The sequence below is a fragment of the Podarcis bocagei genome (genome assembly GCF_964188305.1).
Source record: "Podarcis bocagei genome assembly, chromosome: 10".
Taxonomy (NCBI): Eukaryota; Metazoa; Chordata; class Lepidosauria; order Squamata; family Lacertidae; genus Podarcis; species Podarcis bocagei.
Window position 1 is genome coordinate 28747441 of NC_138135.1, and position 15471 is coordinate 28762911.

A 15471-nucleotide genomic window follows, 5' to 3' on the forward strand; every position below is an offset into this window, starting at 1 on the left:
GCAGCAGACTCTGTGACCTGGAATCTGAAGCGGAACAATCACTCTACTATGTGATTTTCTGGCCCCTGTCAGAGTCATACATGTTTCTGTTCTTCATGTACACTGTCTCAGCCCCATCACCAAATCTAACTGCATTCACAATGGCATGCACATTTTTGTTTTGTTTTAAATTTGATGGTTTGTACAAATCACCCATTTAATGGTTTGTATATTGCTTAGAGCAATTATTTTATGAGGCAACTAATAAATATACATTTAAAAGCATGCAATTCATCTAGCATTTTTGTGGTTTTCTTCCCTGATTTCCTAAACATACATTATGGTCATTTTACAGTATCCTCTTTCATTACACACTCCCAGGGGACAGAATGCTAACCATTTTCTCATCTTCCCCAGGAGCAGTCAGTTCCTTTGTATTCAACTTTTTCTATCCAGTCTTAGTTCATATCAGTAGATTCCTTTACAGAGTGTTCTCTTAGCTTTTAATTTCAAGATCACCATTTGATTTTAAAATGTTCCTAGCACATGGAGTCTAATTTAGTGTTTGCTCTGTAAGTGAAACTGAATATCTTTCTGCCTATTCCTAACAAGCCCTGTGCAGGATTACTGTATGTTAGGTGACCTTTTCTACCTGTAAGTCTTGCTTGCTTCAAGATTCCTCTGAAGGAAAATGTAGAAGAGACTGGATTTCTGGTGGCATTATATCAGGAGAAAGTATGACTAAAAGTCTGCCCTTGGCTCTGTGTGATCAGTTTCCATCGATGTCAAGTTACATATACTTCCTCCACAAAAGACTACAATTTGGCCTTTCTTTTTAACACCTGCAGATTTTCTGGGCTTCTCAGGAGCCCATGGCAATACACTTCGGTTTTATTTTATCGTTTCTCATAACTAGAAACCATTGTTTTGTTGTTTCTCATAGCTAGAAACCATTGTTTGATTATCAGGCACCAATATGTCTTCAGGTGCTCACCTAGACCATGGGTAGGCAAACTAAGGTCCAGGTGATCCATCCCAATCACCTTCTAAATCTGGCCTGCAGATGGACTGGGAATCAGCGTGTTTTTACATGAGTAGAATGTGTCCTTTTATTTAAAATTCAACTCTGGGTTATTTGTGGGGCCTGCCTGGTGTTTTTACATGAGTGGAATGTGTGCTTTAATTTAAAATGCATCTCTGGGTTATTTGCAGGGCATAGGAATTCGTTCTTTTTTCCCCTTCAAAATATAGTCCAGCCCCCCACAAGGTCTGAGGGACAGTGGACCGGCCCCCTGCTGAAAAAGTTTGCTGACCCCTGACCTATGTCACTGCAGTAGCACATTTAGAAAACATGGTCATATGCTTTTTTCTGGACAGGTTGGATTTCTCTTCCCAGAGCAGTGGCATGTCCTTTTTGGCTTATGAACATAGGAAGCTATCCATTTGTCCCAGAATTGCCTATATCAGTGTCTCCCCACCTGTGAGCCATGACTTGCAAGTAGGCCGTGTAGCCTGTGCAGATGGGTTGCAAGCTTTATAAGTAAATCCAATATAATTATAGCTTGTAATCCCTAATTGGTATGATAAATACCTCTTAACAGCTTTTTGTTTTGTTGGCATATTATAATGTTGTGTTGACACCTATAACCAAACTTAAGAAATGGTTGAGTCTTTCATTTTAATGCTTGGGGACTGCTCTTTGGTGGCGGAAAAGTCCAAAATCCATGTGACAGTAAATTGATGGGCGAGCATACCAAGTAAATTTGGACTTGTGGGTTGCCATACCAAAAAAGTTGGAAGCCTTTGGTCTACACTGACTGGCAATGGCTGCCTAGGGCCTTAGATTCAGACAAAGGTCTTTCACATCACCCTTGAACGGAGACATCAGGAATTAAAGCATAAACCATACCATTAACTTATGATCCTGTCCAGGTAGGTTTTCTCAGTTAAAGCCTTCAGGGATGCAGCCTTGAATACTTAGGTTTCATATGCTGCAGTTTCAGTACACTTGTCTGAGAGTACACAGACCTTTACAGCCTCTGCAGGAAATGTAGGATAATTCAGAAATCCTGCAATTCTCTGCAGCCTTGTTGTGTTTTAACTGAGTGCCACTCTAGATATTCTAGATTCTAGATATAACCACTGTTATATGGATTAGTTGATTTTAGGAGCAGCAGGGGAACCTAATAATGTCCCAGAGCAGTTGTTTGAGATGATGCCAGGTTTGCATGCTCACATTTTCTGGAATCCATGAGCATATGCTAGTCATTCAGCTAACTCCCCAAAGTGAGTCTTCTAATCTTCAAGTTATATTTGCATTTAGTGTTTATTTTGTTGTATTGTTGTTTGTTTTAGAATGAAGTGATTAGTCAACAACTGGCTGTCATATTCACTCATTGCTATGGACCCTATCCTATTCCTAAGCTTGTTGAAATCAAACGCAAGCAGACATCTCGTTTAGGTAAGTGTGCTGTGAGTTGTAGAACATGTGTGGCACTCTCTGTTGATCCGCACTGTTGTGCAACACACATTTGGTTCATTGAGGTTTGTCACTGGGGGAAACCAAGATAAATAACAGAAGTATAGGATCATATAGACATGCTTAATCATGATGGACATCGCATACAGTTAGAAATCAGAAGGGGCCATTAAATCAGAATGGCCGTCTGCACTCAGCCACATGCATACATAAGGGACTGCATCCATTCATGATCATGTCATGCCTTTATACATGAAATACACATGGTTTGGCTAGACAGAAAGGCACACCAGTTGTTCTGCAGCTGTCCTTTCCTTCGGAGGTCACCAAAGCTTGAGGATTGATGTCTTCCAGAAAACTGAAATTTTGTCATCCAGACATTGCCACCCAGGTTTAGAATTTCACACCAAAATCCAAGTTTTGAAATGTGCAATATTTGGAATGCATATAGCTAGGTTTTCTTCATTGCTATGAATGGTGGAGATGGTAGAAAGAAAATGTCCTTGTCATTATACCCTAGAAGCTGGTGTCCTCTGATACAATTGTTAGGCAGTAAGTTCAGAATTAACAACACGTAACTTGTGGAATTCACTGGCGCATGCTGTGGTCGTAGCTACTAGCTTAAACTGATTTTTAACAAAGTACCGGTAATCCTGTACTCACAACATGCTGGGATCAGAGCAATGCTACCACTACACTGGAATTCATATTGTAAGAGCGTTGTGCTTTGTGGTGTCACCTTGTTGTGGATCTGAGGGCTTGCCCACACTTCCACTTGTCCCATGCCTAGAAAACACAGATCTGAGCAGTTTTCCACTTGACCCACACTTTCTAGGCATGGGTCTGAGCTGTTTTCCCCTTTCCCCGCTCCTTTCCCAAGGAAAACTCACTCTTTAATGCTAAATTGGAGCAAATGTCAATCCGGAGAAAACCTGAGTAGCTATTTGCTCCAATTGCACACTAAAGAGCAATTTTTCCCAGGGGGAAAGCAGTGGGGCAAGAGGAAGTATGGATAAGCCCTGAGACAGAGCATGGGATATACAGTGGTACCTCGGGTTACAGATGCTTCAGGTTTCAGACGCTTCAGGTTACAGACTTCGCTAACCCAGAAATAGTACCTCGGGTTAAGAACTTTGCTTCAGGATGAGAACAGAAATCGTGTGGAGGCAACAGGAGGCCCCATTAGCTAAAGTGGTACCTCAGGTTAAGAACAGTTTCAGGTTAAGAATGGACCTCCGGAACGAATTAAGTTCTTAACCCGAGGTACCACTGTATAAGGAAGAAAATCTTTAACTAGCAAGCCTAATACTTTTCATTCAGCACTCTCATTACAATCAGTGAAGGTGATGGTTATGACTGAGGTCCTATTTTGTGTCTGTCAATAATGACACCACTGTGTTGTCAAACACAACAAATTAAAGCAATTGCCCATGCTAATGTGTGCACAGTCTTGTTAATGATGGAAAGGTGCACCAGATTTAAAGATCTGTTTACCTAGCTATGGAAGTTTAAAGAGAATGGTCTAAAAAGGAACCTGAATCTTCCCTAGATTGTCACTATTTTGCCTGAGGGTTTCAATTGCATACCAGCAAATTTAGGTTTGTACAATTACAGGGGATTAAAGTACTCTGATACAAACCCACTTGTGTGTGTGTGTGTGTGTGTGTGTGTGTGTGTGTGTATATATATATATATATATATATATATATATATATATATATATATAAAATTTTTTTAATTAAAAAGTGACAAGAAAATGGATGAGAAAGTGTGGGATAACAATTGATAGAAAGTTGTCCAAACTCCACACAGACAAATCAGACTGAATCTCAGTAAAAGCACATGCCTGTCTCAGGCAGCTATCGTCTACCATCAGGATCAAGCACACCTGTGTTTTACCTTACTCCCAACTAAAATGTCTTCCCACTCATTTTTGTTTTATGATTCCAGATCCTCATTTTCTTAACAATAAGGAAATGTCAGATGTTACGTTCCTTGTAGAAGGAAGACCCTTTTATGCGCACAGAGTATTATTATTTACTGCATCCCCAAGGTAAATATATATATTTGTAAATAAACCTGATGAAATCTAATTTGAGTATCAGGGAGAATACAAAGCAGGAAGCATTTATAGGTTATACAACAGGAGCTTGCAGTGAAAGTTGTATTTTAGCAATAGCTTTGGGGCGGTAAATGTATAGGCTAGTAGAAAGATCTGTTGGGAACAAGAATTGGACTTCAAAGTAGGGGAGGAAAGTTTGCATAGAGGAGAGGTGGGTTATACGTATATGTTATTCAGAGCTGCCAAACTGTTTTCCTGCAGCAGAAAGTACACCTGCTCATTTACACAACTGTTTAAGGTGCAAAGGACCTGTCTTCTATTCTATCTGACCAACCGTGCAGGAGCCTAGCTTCCAGTGGCTTGTCAAAATAAAAGAGTGCTGGCTGGTCTTTAAAAGGAGATGTAAGCTTGAGCAGAAAGCCTCCAGGGCCATCCCAGAGGAAGCCCTGCTCCTAGGGGATAGCAATCAACCATCCAAGAGAGGTCTTTGGCGGCTGACCTTACATTGTGTAGAGGGAAACGTAAGGGACTCATAGCATAAATATGTAAAATGTCATATTTCCCAGGCAGCCTTTTTGTTCCCCCTGTATAATCTCCCCCCCCCAAAAAAAAAGGAAATTGGACAGCTTCAGTAAAACATATTGGACCTAGAATGCAAATACTTTTCTTGCTGGATTTGCCAAGTCTCTTGTTTCTGACAGCCTTGTATCTTAATCATGCAGCTGGCAACTTAGGCAGGAAGGAACTGCATGCAAGGGAGTGCGTGGAATGTAGGTGCATCAGCAGGCTGGCGGGGTAGGACAGAGTGTTCCACCCCTTCTCTGTGCCCAGCCTAGAAACCCAACAGGACTCCCAGAGAAGGGAAGCCCCCTCTGCCTTGCCCAGACTGGAAATGCAGCAGAGCACTGCTGGGGAGGCTGAGCTCTCTTTTTCTCCTTTGCAAACCTACAGCAAGCCAGTATTTTTTTATTTTTGTTGGCAGGCCAGTAACTTTTATAGGCAATTTTACAAGGCTGTTTTAAAGCTTTCTGCCTGCCAATAGGTTTCATATGGGCAGAGCTCAAAAATATTAACAGTTTGTAGGCAATATAAACAAGTCTAAGCTACTGGGGTTTTTCCAGCCTTGCATATCAGCCTCTTCTGACGTTGCCGCTTTGCTACCGCTGCCAAGTGGCTGTTCCTGTGACTTTAAGAGACGCTTGATAAAGATATGCAGAAATCAGCAGATGAGACTTTTCATGATTCTTCAATAAACACAACCACTTGCTGGTTGCTATGGATCACACTCTTACTAAAAGGGTAGCTGCAGGATACCTCAGGGACCACCTTACCCCTTAACGTTCCTGTCCCGTTGCTGCAATTTTTAGGAGGGACACTATTTCTGGTTCCCCACATGCCTGAGGGCTGCTTCACTTCCACTAGGAAGTAAGGGTTTTAAGTCCAGTAGTACCTACCCTCTGGAAGTGCCTTCCTATGGTAAGCAGCAGCAACCATGTGCTTTTGACAGTTAATTAAAAACCTTTCCATTTAAGCAGGCTTCCCTTCATATGTGACCCTGCTGTTTATAACTCACTTTGGAATTTTATTTTGAATGTTATATTTTATGTATTTTTTTTAAAATTTCTTGCATTATATACTACTTGATGTGTGCCTCTCTGGTGTTCTTTCGAAGTTTGTCCATATAAATAAATGCAGGGAGCAGCTCAAGAATTGACAGCTAATAGCTTGGTACAATTTTTTTGCATTGCATTTAGTATCCCAATCCTAGAATACTGTGACTGTGTAGTTGAGTGACATCTTTGTTATGCTGACATAATATTGTGCTGACGTGCAAGCTGGTAGCCGCCAGCCCATGAATTTTTTCGATGGCACATTATTCTCACAATCTGTCCTGAAAAATAACAAAAATCAGTGTGTTTGAATATTTTTGCATAGGTTTAAAGCCCTCTTGTCCAGCAAACCTGCATCTGACAGCACTTGCATTGAAATCAGTTATGTGAAGTATCCCATTTTCCAGGTAAAGTTCAATACACTGCAGTGTCTTTGTATAATAAGCCAATGGTAATTTGCGGGAGAGAGAAAACATAACCAGTTGGAAGCCAGATCACAAGTGAATGGTGATTAACTATTTTATGGCCTATGTATGTAATCTGTGTTGCAGTGTGATATTGTGAAGAGACAATTAAATATGAATTTTATACCAGTGTAACCCAGAGCTAAGGAAATTCTCAAACCTGAAATGCTGACGATCAAGCAAACTAGGAGGGCTAGTTGCACAGGACCCTGGAGTACCCCTCCCCTGACCAGTACACCTCCTTCTCAGAGATCTGTGTAGTTCCAGAAATTTCACTAAGTAGGGGATGATTCACACAGATTCAGGCTTATCTTTACAGCTTTCGTTATAATGGTTTCCACCCCCCTTTTCTGATATTCTAGTTCCATTGCGCTTGTTGTCTCATGGCAGGAGGAATCTGCATCTGAGTTTGACATTCCTTTTATCCTTTGCTTGTGCCTGCTCTACATTCACCAGCTTGCTAGATGTTAAGGATGCATCTAGTTCTTTTCTGTATGGAATAGACAAAGGGTGCTTTTCAGACAGGGGCTTAATTTGCAAATAGGTCATTGGTAAAAGTCTGTATTTTTTACGTACCACAAAGGGTAACTCTGGATTAAGGAAAGGAAACATGGGGTGACATTTTGATGCCAGTGATATCATGTGGACAACAAACATCTGTCTTAGAAGCACCCTTGGTCCTCACTAAGCTACACAATCTCCAGTCTGAGCTTGTCTTAATACCCTGCTTGTATGCAAGGCAGAAGTGGGTCACAAAGATTTCCATTCAGAGACAAAAGCCCTCAGGAGCCAAAGTCTGATGTCAATAAAGGACTCCCATGTGATCCATTGCTGGCTGAGATGCTACCTTCCTGGCCATTGTCTTGCCAAAGTAGTACATGCTCTGGTTATCTTCCACCTAGACTACTGCAATGGGATCTATGTGGGGCTACCTTTGAAGGTGACTCGGAAACTACAATTAATCCAGAATGCAGCAGCTAGACTAGTTACTAGGAGTGGCTGCTGGGACCACATAACACTGGTCCTAAAGACCTTACCACTTATTTTATCTTGTGTGCAGTAGCCCATAAATGGGGTGGGAAGAAGAAATACGGAAACTACGCTTGCATTTTTTGTGATCTATCAATCTCTTTGTTATTTCAGCTCATAATGCAGTATCTGTACTATGGAGGTGCAGAGTCACTTCTCATTAAAAACAATGAAATAATGGAGGTAAGAGGCAGCTTGCTCTACTGGTTCATTATAAATATGCAAAGAAATAGTAAAATAAAAAAGTAGACTTCACCAATTGTGAAAGGGCTGTGATTCCACATGAAATAAATTAATGAATCAATCAATTGTCGGAAATATGAAACTGGGAGGGAATAGAAAAAGGAGAAGTTCATTCACCAGATCAAAGTTCAAAGTGTAGTTCAAAGCAGGCACAAAGCCCAGTTAGTCCTCCTGTTACGTTGCCTGAGTATTTAGCCAGCATAAGAACAATAGTTTTCAAAGACTTGAAAACAGTAAGATAACATAGAAAACTGCCTTATACAAATCAGGCCAATAGTTCACATAGCCTAGTAGTTTCCCCTCTGCAGTGGTCGTGGTTTCATACAGGGTTTTAGTTTCCAACCCTTTCTGAAGATTCCTGAAATATGAATCTGGGGCCTTGCGGCCCTTCCCTTCTGCCTCTCATTCTGTCATTGCACACAAATGCAGCCATATATTTTTGACTCACGGTGATCAAACAGGTCTTTCAAGCACTATAAAAATCCATGCACTATTTTTTAGTAGTGACCACATTTTCATAGGGGGCAGGGGATAAACATGAGATTGCAAAAAGGCAGTAGACTCTGTAATTTTTGGGGTCATCTTATTTTATGCACTTTAGATGCATTTTGAAACATCCACATTTTCCTCAGTGAAGTCTGACATTTGATCTGACTGGTTTTGTAGCTTGCCATTCACAGGCAATGAGTCCTCTAGGTTTGGTCTCATCACTCTCCTTTCCTCTTTGTGGTGGTCAGAGGTAACATAGCAAGAAGAATTATCTGAATAATATGGTACAAAGATTTGCCTTAATTCGGCTGAGCTTCAGTTTGGGCAGCATAAAACATTTGAAAGAAAAAGAACAGGAAATGAGGTGGGGGATGAAAAAACTTTACTGCTAATGCACACCCCCTCTTGTTCCCCTCCCTCCCTCCCTCCCTCCCTCCCTCCCAGGACTCTGGTATATATTGTCACATGGCACCCATATCTCCACAGCAGTGTGAGATTTCAGGGTTTCCAGGCACTTACCCAGGGTCTGTGTTTCCTTTGGAAATGAGGCACAGCAGAGACTGTGGTGTCTTTATGATATATGGTTTTATTTACCCACATATACAACCTTAGTCTATATGGAGGGAGTGCAGAGCCTTCACATCCTAAGAGGGTCTTGTCTTCTCCATAAGTACAGCATTAGATTCAAAGAACAGAAAAAAGCCATCCTCTGTGTCTCTTTGTTCCAGTCTGTCATCTCCAGCTCACATGGTGTTCCACCCCTCCTTCTTCCTCTCACTGCTAACCCAGTGAAACTGTTTCCTCCTACATATGTTATCCAGAGTTGAAATCCGAACCCTTCTTGTCCACCAACACATAGCTGGAGCAGGCACCCCATCCCTCCTTTGCCTGGCAGTCTTCACCTTCTGCTGGTTTCCTTGATGGGCTGTCACTGGCCTTTGTCCCCTGCTAATGGTCCATTTTAGTGGGTATGCCAAGCTGTCCTGGTTTGTTAGCATAAATTAAATCCAGGGGGTTTCAGCATTTGGCACAGTTTAATCAAATATTGTTTAGTTCTAACTTTTACTAAATTCAAGAATTATGGGTGCCCTTGCACCCACAAACTGTGAAACCAAAGCACATAACAATATTTTCTTTTCTCCTGCTTTTCAGCTTCTGTCTGCTGCTAAATTTTTCCAGCTTGAAGCATTGCAACGACACTGTGAGATCATCTGTGCAAAAAGTATCAACACAGAAAACTGTGTGGATATTTATAATCACGCCAAGGTAAAACTGCATTACTCATTTTTTTAAAGCGTTTTTATACCACCATTCATATGGTATCACAGTCTGGTGTACAATCAATATATATATATATATATATAAAAGCATGCCCAACCGACAACTGAGCAGAGGATTTCTACCTCAGTGTAAATAGGGACTTTGTAGCCTAGCCAGGAACATGCTCACAAGACTCCAATGGCACATTCCCTCCTGGCATTCACCAGGAGTGGTATTCTAGGCAGATATACTCAAGAGTCTCTCCAGGTGTCATTGAAGAACAACATGGGCTTCTTGTATGTGATATTTTCATGTGTTGCTCTTTGATTGCAGCTCCCACAACTCCTTAAGAGTCTTCACACGACTGCCTAATTTGTCCATGCACATCCCTTCTTGATTTATCTAGACAGCCATCTTTCAAATTCCTTACTGTGTGTGAGCCTTGAGTGGGAAATCACAGCCATCGCTTTCATCATTCATGGCTTGGAGCAACAAAGCAACTGAACTTAGGCAGGCCCAGTAGAAGTTTGGTGTTTTTGTCATTGAAGGGCAAACCTCCATGCTAAACTGCACGCTTACATCCAAAGGTCCCTTCCATTTCAGCAGCAGAGTGCCATCTTGCAGTGGAGGTTACTGTTGAAGAAAAACAAGTCCAAATCTCTTGTCTTGTCTGCAGAACTACTTTCACGGAGGGCGGACAAACAGAAGTACACACACACACACACACACACACACACACACACACATTGCTAGGCTATGTAACTTGGGACCACACCATATAGTAATGGCCACCAGCTTGAATGGCTTTAAAAGGGAAACAGGCAAACTCATGGCGGAAAAAACTATCAATAACTGCCTGTCAAGGTGGCTGTGTTACTTCCGGTATCTGGGGCAGCATGTCTCTGAATATCAGTCCTGAGTGGGAAGAGTACTGTTGCACCCATATTCTACTTGTGGGTTTCTCATGTGCTTCTGGTTGGCCACTCTAAGAACAGAAGAATTGTTTGGTTTTCTTGGTCTCAACCAACAGGGCTCTTCTTAAGTTCTTATGGATTCTGGCCTATATCTGTGTATAAACTTGACTAAAAAATTTTTTCTTTTCCTTTTCTTTTCTTTCCCCCTGCTCTGGGCCTCATTTCCTCTGTCTTCAGTTTCTTGGAGTAACAGAACTAGCTTCCTATTGTGAGGGTTACTTTCTAAAAAACATGATGGTCCTCATAGAAAACGAAGCTTTCAAACAGCTGCTGTACGACAAGAACGGAGACTCGTCTGGCCAAAACGTACTACAAGATTTACAGAGGACGTTGGCATCACGGATCCAGTCGATTCATTTGTCGTCTTCAAAAGGCTCCATTGTATAAAGTTCAGGAAGAGCCTGATGTTTCTGACGGGGGGGGGGAGGGGGAAGCACCGCAAATGAAAATGTTGCCGGTGCAATTTCTTAAGAGAATATACAACGCTATTTTTTCCTATGGGAGTATTACATTGCGGTTGTGGGCCAAAGGTGCTGTCACTTGCTTGAAACTTCCTTTGGGCAAAAGGTTATGGTACATGTGACTCCTATGCATTTTTGGAACTATAAGGATGTATTGCTGTTCTGTGAGTTGCTGTTCAGATTCCGAACGCGGAAGTGCTGTCGTGCAGCTAATGCCAACTGAAGCTGGGCCATGCACCCGTACGTAGCAGAAGCCCGTCCTAGACCAAGAATGCCACGAAACAATTATTTGACAAAACCAACACAACAGGTTGTTTTTGTAACACAGTGTCATACTTCTTCTTCGTCGTCTTCTTTTTGAGACCTGCACTCTCCCTGCCCCATAGTCCATTGTATTGTGCATTTGAGAAACATAAGATCTGGTAGTATGGCGAATTTTTTGTGGTGGGAACTTTTAAAAATTGTTCATTAAAAAATGGGGTGGCCTCTTAGGGTTCCCTCCCACTTTATTTTCTGAAGCTCCAAATTTTGTTTTCAACATATTTGAGAATGTATGTTACATGTTAAGTTTGGGGTTCATTTTTTTCTAATGTTTGTTTTTTTATGGTAAGATGTACACTGTGTGAACATACATCTGAAAAGGTTCTGCTCATACACTTTTCTTTAAAAAGTGGTATAATCTTGCCCCAATGGCTCACGGTTACACCAAAGAGGTGCATTACCAAGGACTCAGTAGTTGGGGTGGGGAAAATTGCATGCTAACTGTGGTTTGGGGTTTAAAACAGCAATGAAATTTTAACATGCATTTGCATGGTAACGGTACCTGTGAAATGTTACGTTTGTGCTTAATTTTGCCAAGAAAAAGAAAACAATGCAATGTTAGTTCTTTGTCAAACTCCATTTGTGAAATATATTTCAGAGTTTCGTTTTCTGGGGGTTCACAATTCCCATGGAGAATAATTTTAGAGAAGATGATTTGTAGTTATTATATGAGAGAGGTCAATACTGGGTCAACAATTCATGGGAAATGTTGGTATTTTGCTACTGGGAAGAGGTTATGAAGAAGATGATTTATTTTAATTATATATTAAATATGTACTATAGACTGATTTCTTGCCGTATAATGAGAATGTGTAAGTTATGTACTCATGGAAGCCTGTAGCAGGCCTCAAGTTGTTTAGCAGCATATTTTTAGCAAGACGAACCTATTAAGTGCCACACAGATTCCTGACCATTTAGTTTTGCAGGGACCACAGTAAAAGATCATTTCCATCAGAATGTTTATCAAGCTACCTTTTGTTTGATGAAGTTGTGTCAATTTGCTTGCCCTGCCTCGCCCCACCCTGTCGTGCCCCTGGGAAAATTATGTCTGGTTCATAAACTGGAAATTTTCATAATGCCAGTTCAAAGTAAATCCTAGGTCTTTTCTATAAGGTGCTAATTCACACTGACAGATTTTTTTAAATGTTCAGGAATCCAGTTTTTTTATATTGGACAACAAGAAAAAAAGGGGCTGTTCTGTGGCTCTAAACGTCAAATCCTCCTTTTTTGTTTTATACCATTCCTGCAGCAACACTGCAAAATTGCCTAAACTACCGGTAATGTTACAGAGGCGCAGCATGGCAATTGAATAATGGAGTAATGCTCACCCCGGACCCATTGTCTATAATGGGCAACTTGGCTTACTGTAAATTTTGCACTGCAGTGCTGACAGGGACAATAACCTGACCAGTGTGATTACTGTTCCCTTGGGTGCTTCCTTGCCGTGCTTCCTTGGTCACCGCAAACAGCCGTACACAAGGGATGGGTTGCTGTAACCCTTCTATGACATTTGAAGGGCCTCCTGGGTGTTAACTGCTGAGCTGCCAAAGAGTGAGTGTTGGGGATCAATGCAGCAGGGAAAAGACTCTTGAAGGATGTTTTTCACAAGCAATACCAAGAGTCATCATTTGTGAATGTTGTTAATATGGGGATAGTAAGCAGGGGTTGTTGGTTGCTGTTTTTTAAATTGAATGCATGTTCTATTCAATGCAGTTGGTTGTGCAATTTTCAAATGCCAAAAGCAATTTTATGCTTTATGGTATGTGATACAAGGCCATGGTCAAATTGTGGCTTCTTGTAGGCCATCATTCAGCATTAACTACTTGTGAAAACAACCAGAGGCTATTGTTACTCACAGACCAGTTCAACTCTAATATAAGGGGCAGCCGACCTGGCGGCCTCCATACATCAGTGGACTACAACTCCCATCAGCCCTAGTCAGCATGGCCAATGGTCAAGGATGATGGAATTTGAAGTCTGCTGACATCTGGATGGCACCACATTGGCTACCCCTGACCTAAGGCATACTTTTGTAGCTGAACTGGGTGGGGGAATAGAGGATTATATTCAACTAAGTTTTTCCCATAGCTTTTGAGTTCATTGGGTCTGCTCTGAGTAGGACTAGCATTGGGCTACAACCCAAGTTGTAGTCTTGGCTATTAATTTAGAAACTATATAGCACAATGCTTTGGATTTTAATATAACAGAAGAAAGGTATTCCCTCCCAGCTGCCTGCACCCCAACCTACATTATTCAGGGGGTCTCCTCCTTTGCAGAGGGCTGCAGGCATGAATGGAAATCTAGCTCAAAAAGACAGAAGGCCCCCAGCAGGTGATATGAAGCGGTGGTCAAATTGGGGCCCCTTGCAAGTCAAACCTACACGTTAAGCACCTCAGCCAAGAGACAAGCCAAACAAACATATGACTATATAAAAAACCCCTGAGGTGTTCTAAAGTTTGCTGTAGTCTGTTTAATGGTGTGAATGTATATAAAAATCTTTCGATTAAAATGCCATTTAAAAATAACTGAAAATTAATTTTCTAGGTATTTCAGTTTCATTCTGTTAAGCTAACAGAAGTAAACGGTTAAATATGGAGAACCTGACAGAAGTAAGAAGTTAATACCGGGACCTCAGTAATAGTTAAGTGGGCTGGGACTCTGCTTTAAAATAAGTAGGTAAGCTGGTTGTAAAGGTGAATGGGAAACCTTCCTTGTATGGAATTTCCTTTCTTAGGATTCCAAGCCAATGATGGGGTTGCAAATGGAAATGATGACAAGAAGTGATCGCTTCCTTTCTACAGCAACACCTTCTACTTTTGATTATCCTTCCAGATGTTTCTGCTGTGTTCTTCAAAAAGAAGATTGAAACAGGTCTGCCATTTCCCTCAAATGTCTGAGCTTTACAGGTGTATCGCTGTCATTGCATCTTGGATTAGTGCCATGGAACCTATTTAGGTAACCTCCTCTCCTCTCCTCACTCCCTCCTTCCTCACTTCTCCCTCTAAATCTAAAATCCCTCCATAGATTCCATCCCTTATAGCATTTGAGAAAGGGTCTTAAGGATACAGTATATGGTTCCGAGTCAGTGAAGTATTACAGTGTGATCCCCAGAGGGCATCACGTGAGAGTGAGGCTGTGATTTAGCTGAAACCAGAACACAAGCCATGCTGGATCAGGCCAGTGATCCGTCTAGTCCAGCCTCCTGATTCCCACAGAGGCTAACCAGATGCTGCCAGGAAGCTAAAAGTGAGCCATGAAGGCAGCCGTCCTACCCCATTGTATACCCCTGGCACCTGGTGTTTAGAGGTGCACTGCTTCTGAAAGCGCACACCCATTTAGCTGCCCTAGTTCGTAGACTTTGACAGGGTTATCCTCCATGAATGTGACTCGTTTTTCTATTTGCTCAATTACATAGAAATCAAGAAATGAGTAAGCAATCCAGTCATCTCCCCGCCCCCAAACTAGCCATATAATCCCAGCTGGGGATTGTTATACACTTCTTTATTTTTAAAAAATTAAATAATTAAAGGTTTGTTGGCATGAACATGTACAGAATAAAAATGATGGATATGGCAAACAAAAATAAATGTAAAAGTAGAAAATAAAACACCGATACAGAGGAGGGGTAAAAAAGAAATCAAATCTAGCACAATCTTTGTCTGAAAGATCAACTGTTGGGATTCTTGAAACCTTTCTTTATCATATCTATCCAGGTGGACTGTTTGCTGCATATTAATGTTTATAACCAAGTTTTATATCCGATATCTAAATATTTCTCTGAATTTACTCACAGTTAATATTTCCAACAGACCCTTATGCCTTTAAGAGCTGTGTAGGAAGTATAAATTCAGTGGGTGCAACCTTTACCCTATGAAAGAGATACGTAGTTAAGAAAGCCTGTACCTGCACCTTTTGAATATATCTTAATTACACAGTTCGTAAATGTTATCATTTCATCAGCTTCCTTTTAGCTCTTCAGCAGTGTGATCCTACACCTGCCTGTTCCAAAGTACCGTATTTTTTGCACCATAACACTCACTTTTTTCCTCCTAAAAAGTAAGGGGAAATGTCTGTGCGTGTTATGGAGGGAATGCCTACGG

At 41.2% G+C, this 15471-nt stretch overlaps 1 protein-coding gene across 5 annotated transcripts in view; it reads left to right on the forward strand.

Moving 5' to 3' along the window:
• ABTB3 (ankyrin repeat and BTB domain containing 3) overlaps positions 1 to 15471 on the forward strand; it is a 227171-nt gene that overhangs the window by 200356 nt on the left and 11344 nt on the right. For 4 of the 5 annotated variants that reach the window (XM_081210800.1, XM_081210798.1, XM_081210799.1 and 1 more), the window contains 6 exons: positions 2335 to 2440; positions 4409 to 4511; positions 6456 to 6537; positions 7738 to 7806; positions 9508 to 9621; positions 10767 to 13907. In XM_081210800.1, the coding sequence (XP_081066926.1) occupies positions 2335 to 2440; positions 4409 to 4511; positions 6456 to 6537; positions 7738 to 7806; positions 9508 to 9621; positions 10767 to 10976 (684 nt within the window). In that variant the 3' untranslated portion in view covers positions 10977 to 13907. Of the gene's footprint in view, positions 1 to 2334; positions 2441 to 4408; positions 4512 to 6455; positions 6538 to 7737; positions 7807 to 9507; positions 9622 to 10766; positions 15386 to 15471 lie in introns of those variants that run through there. The other variant, XM_081210797.1, reaches the window with a different exon arrangement.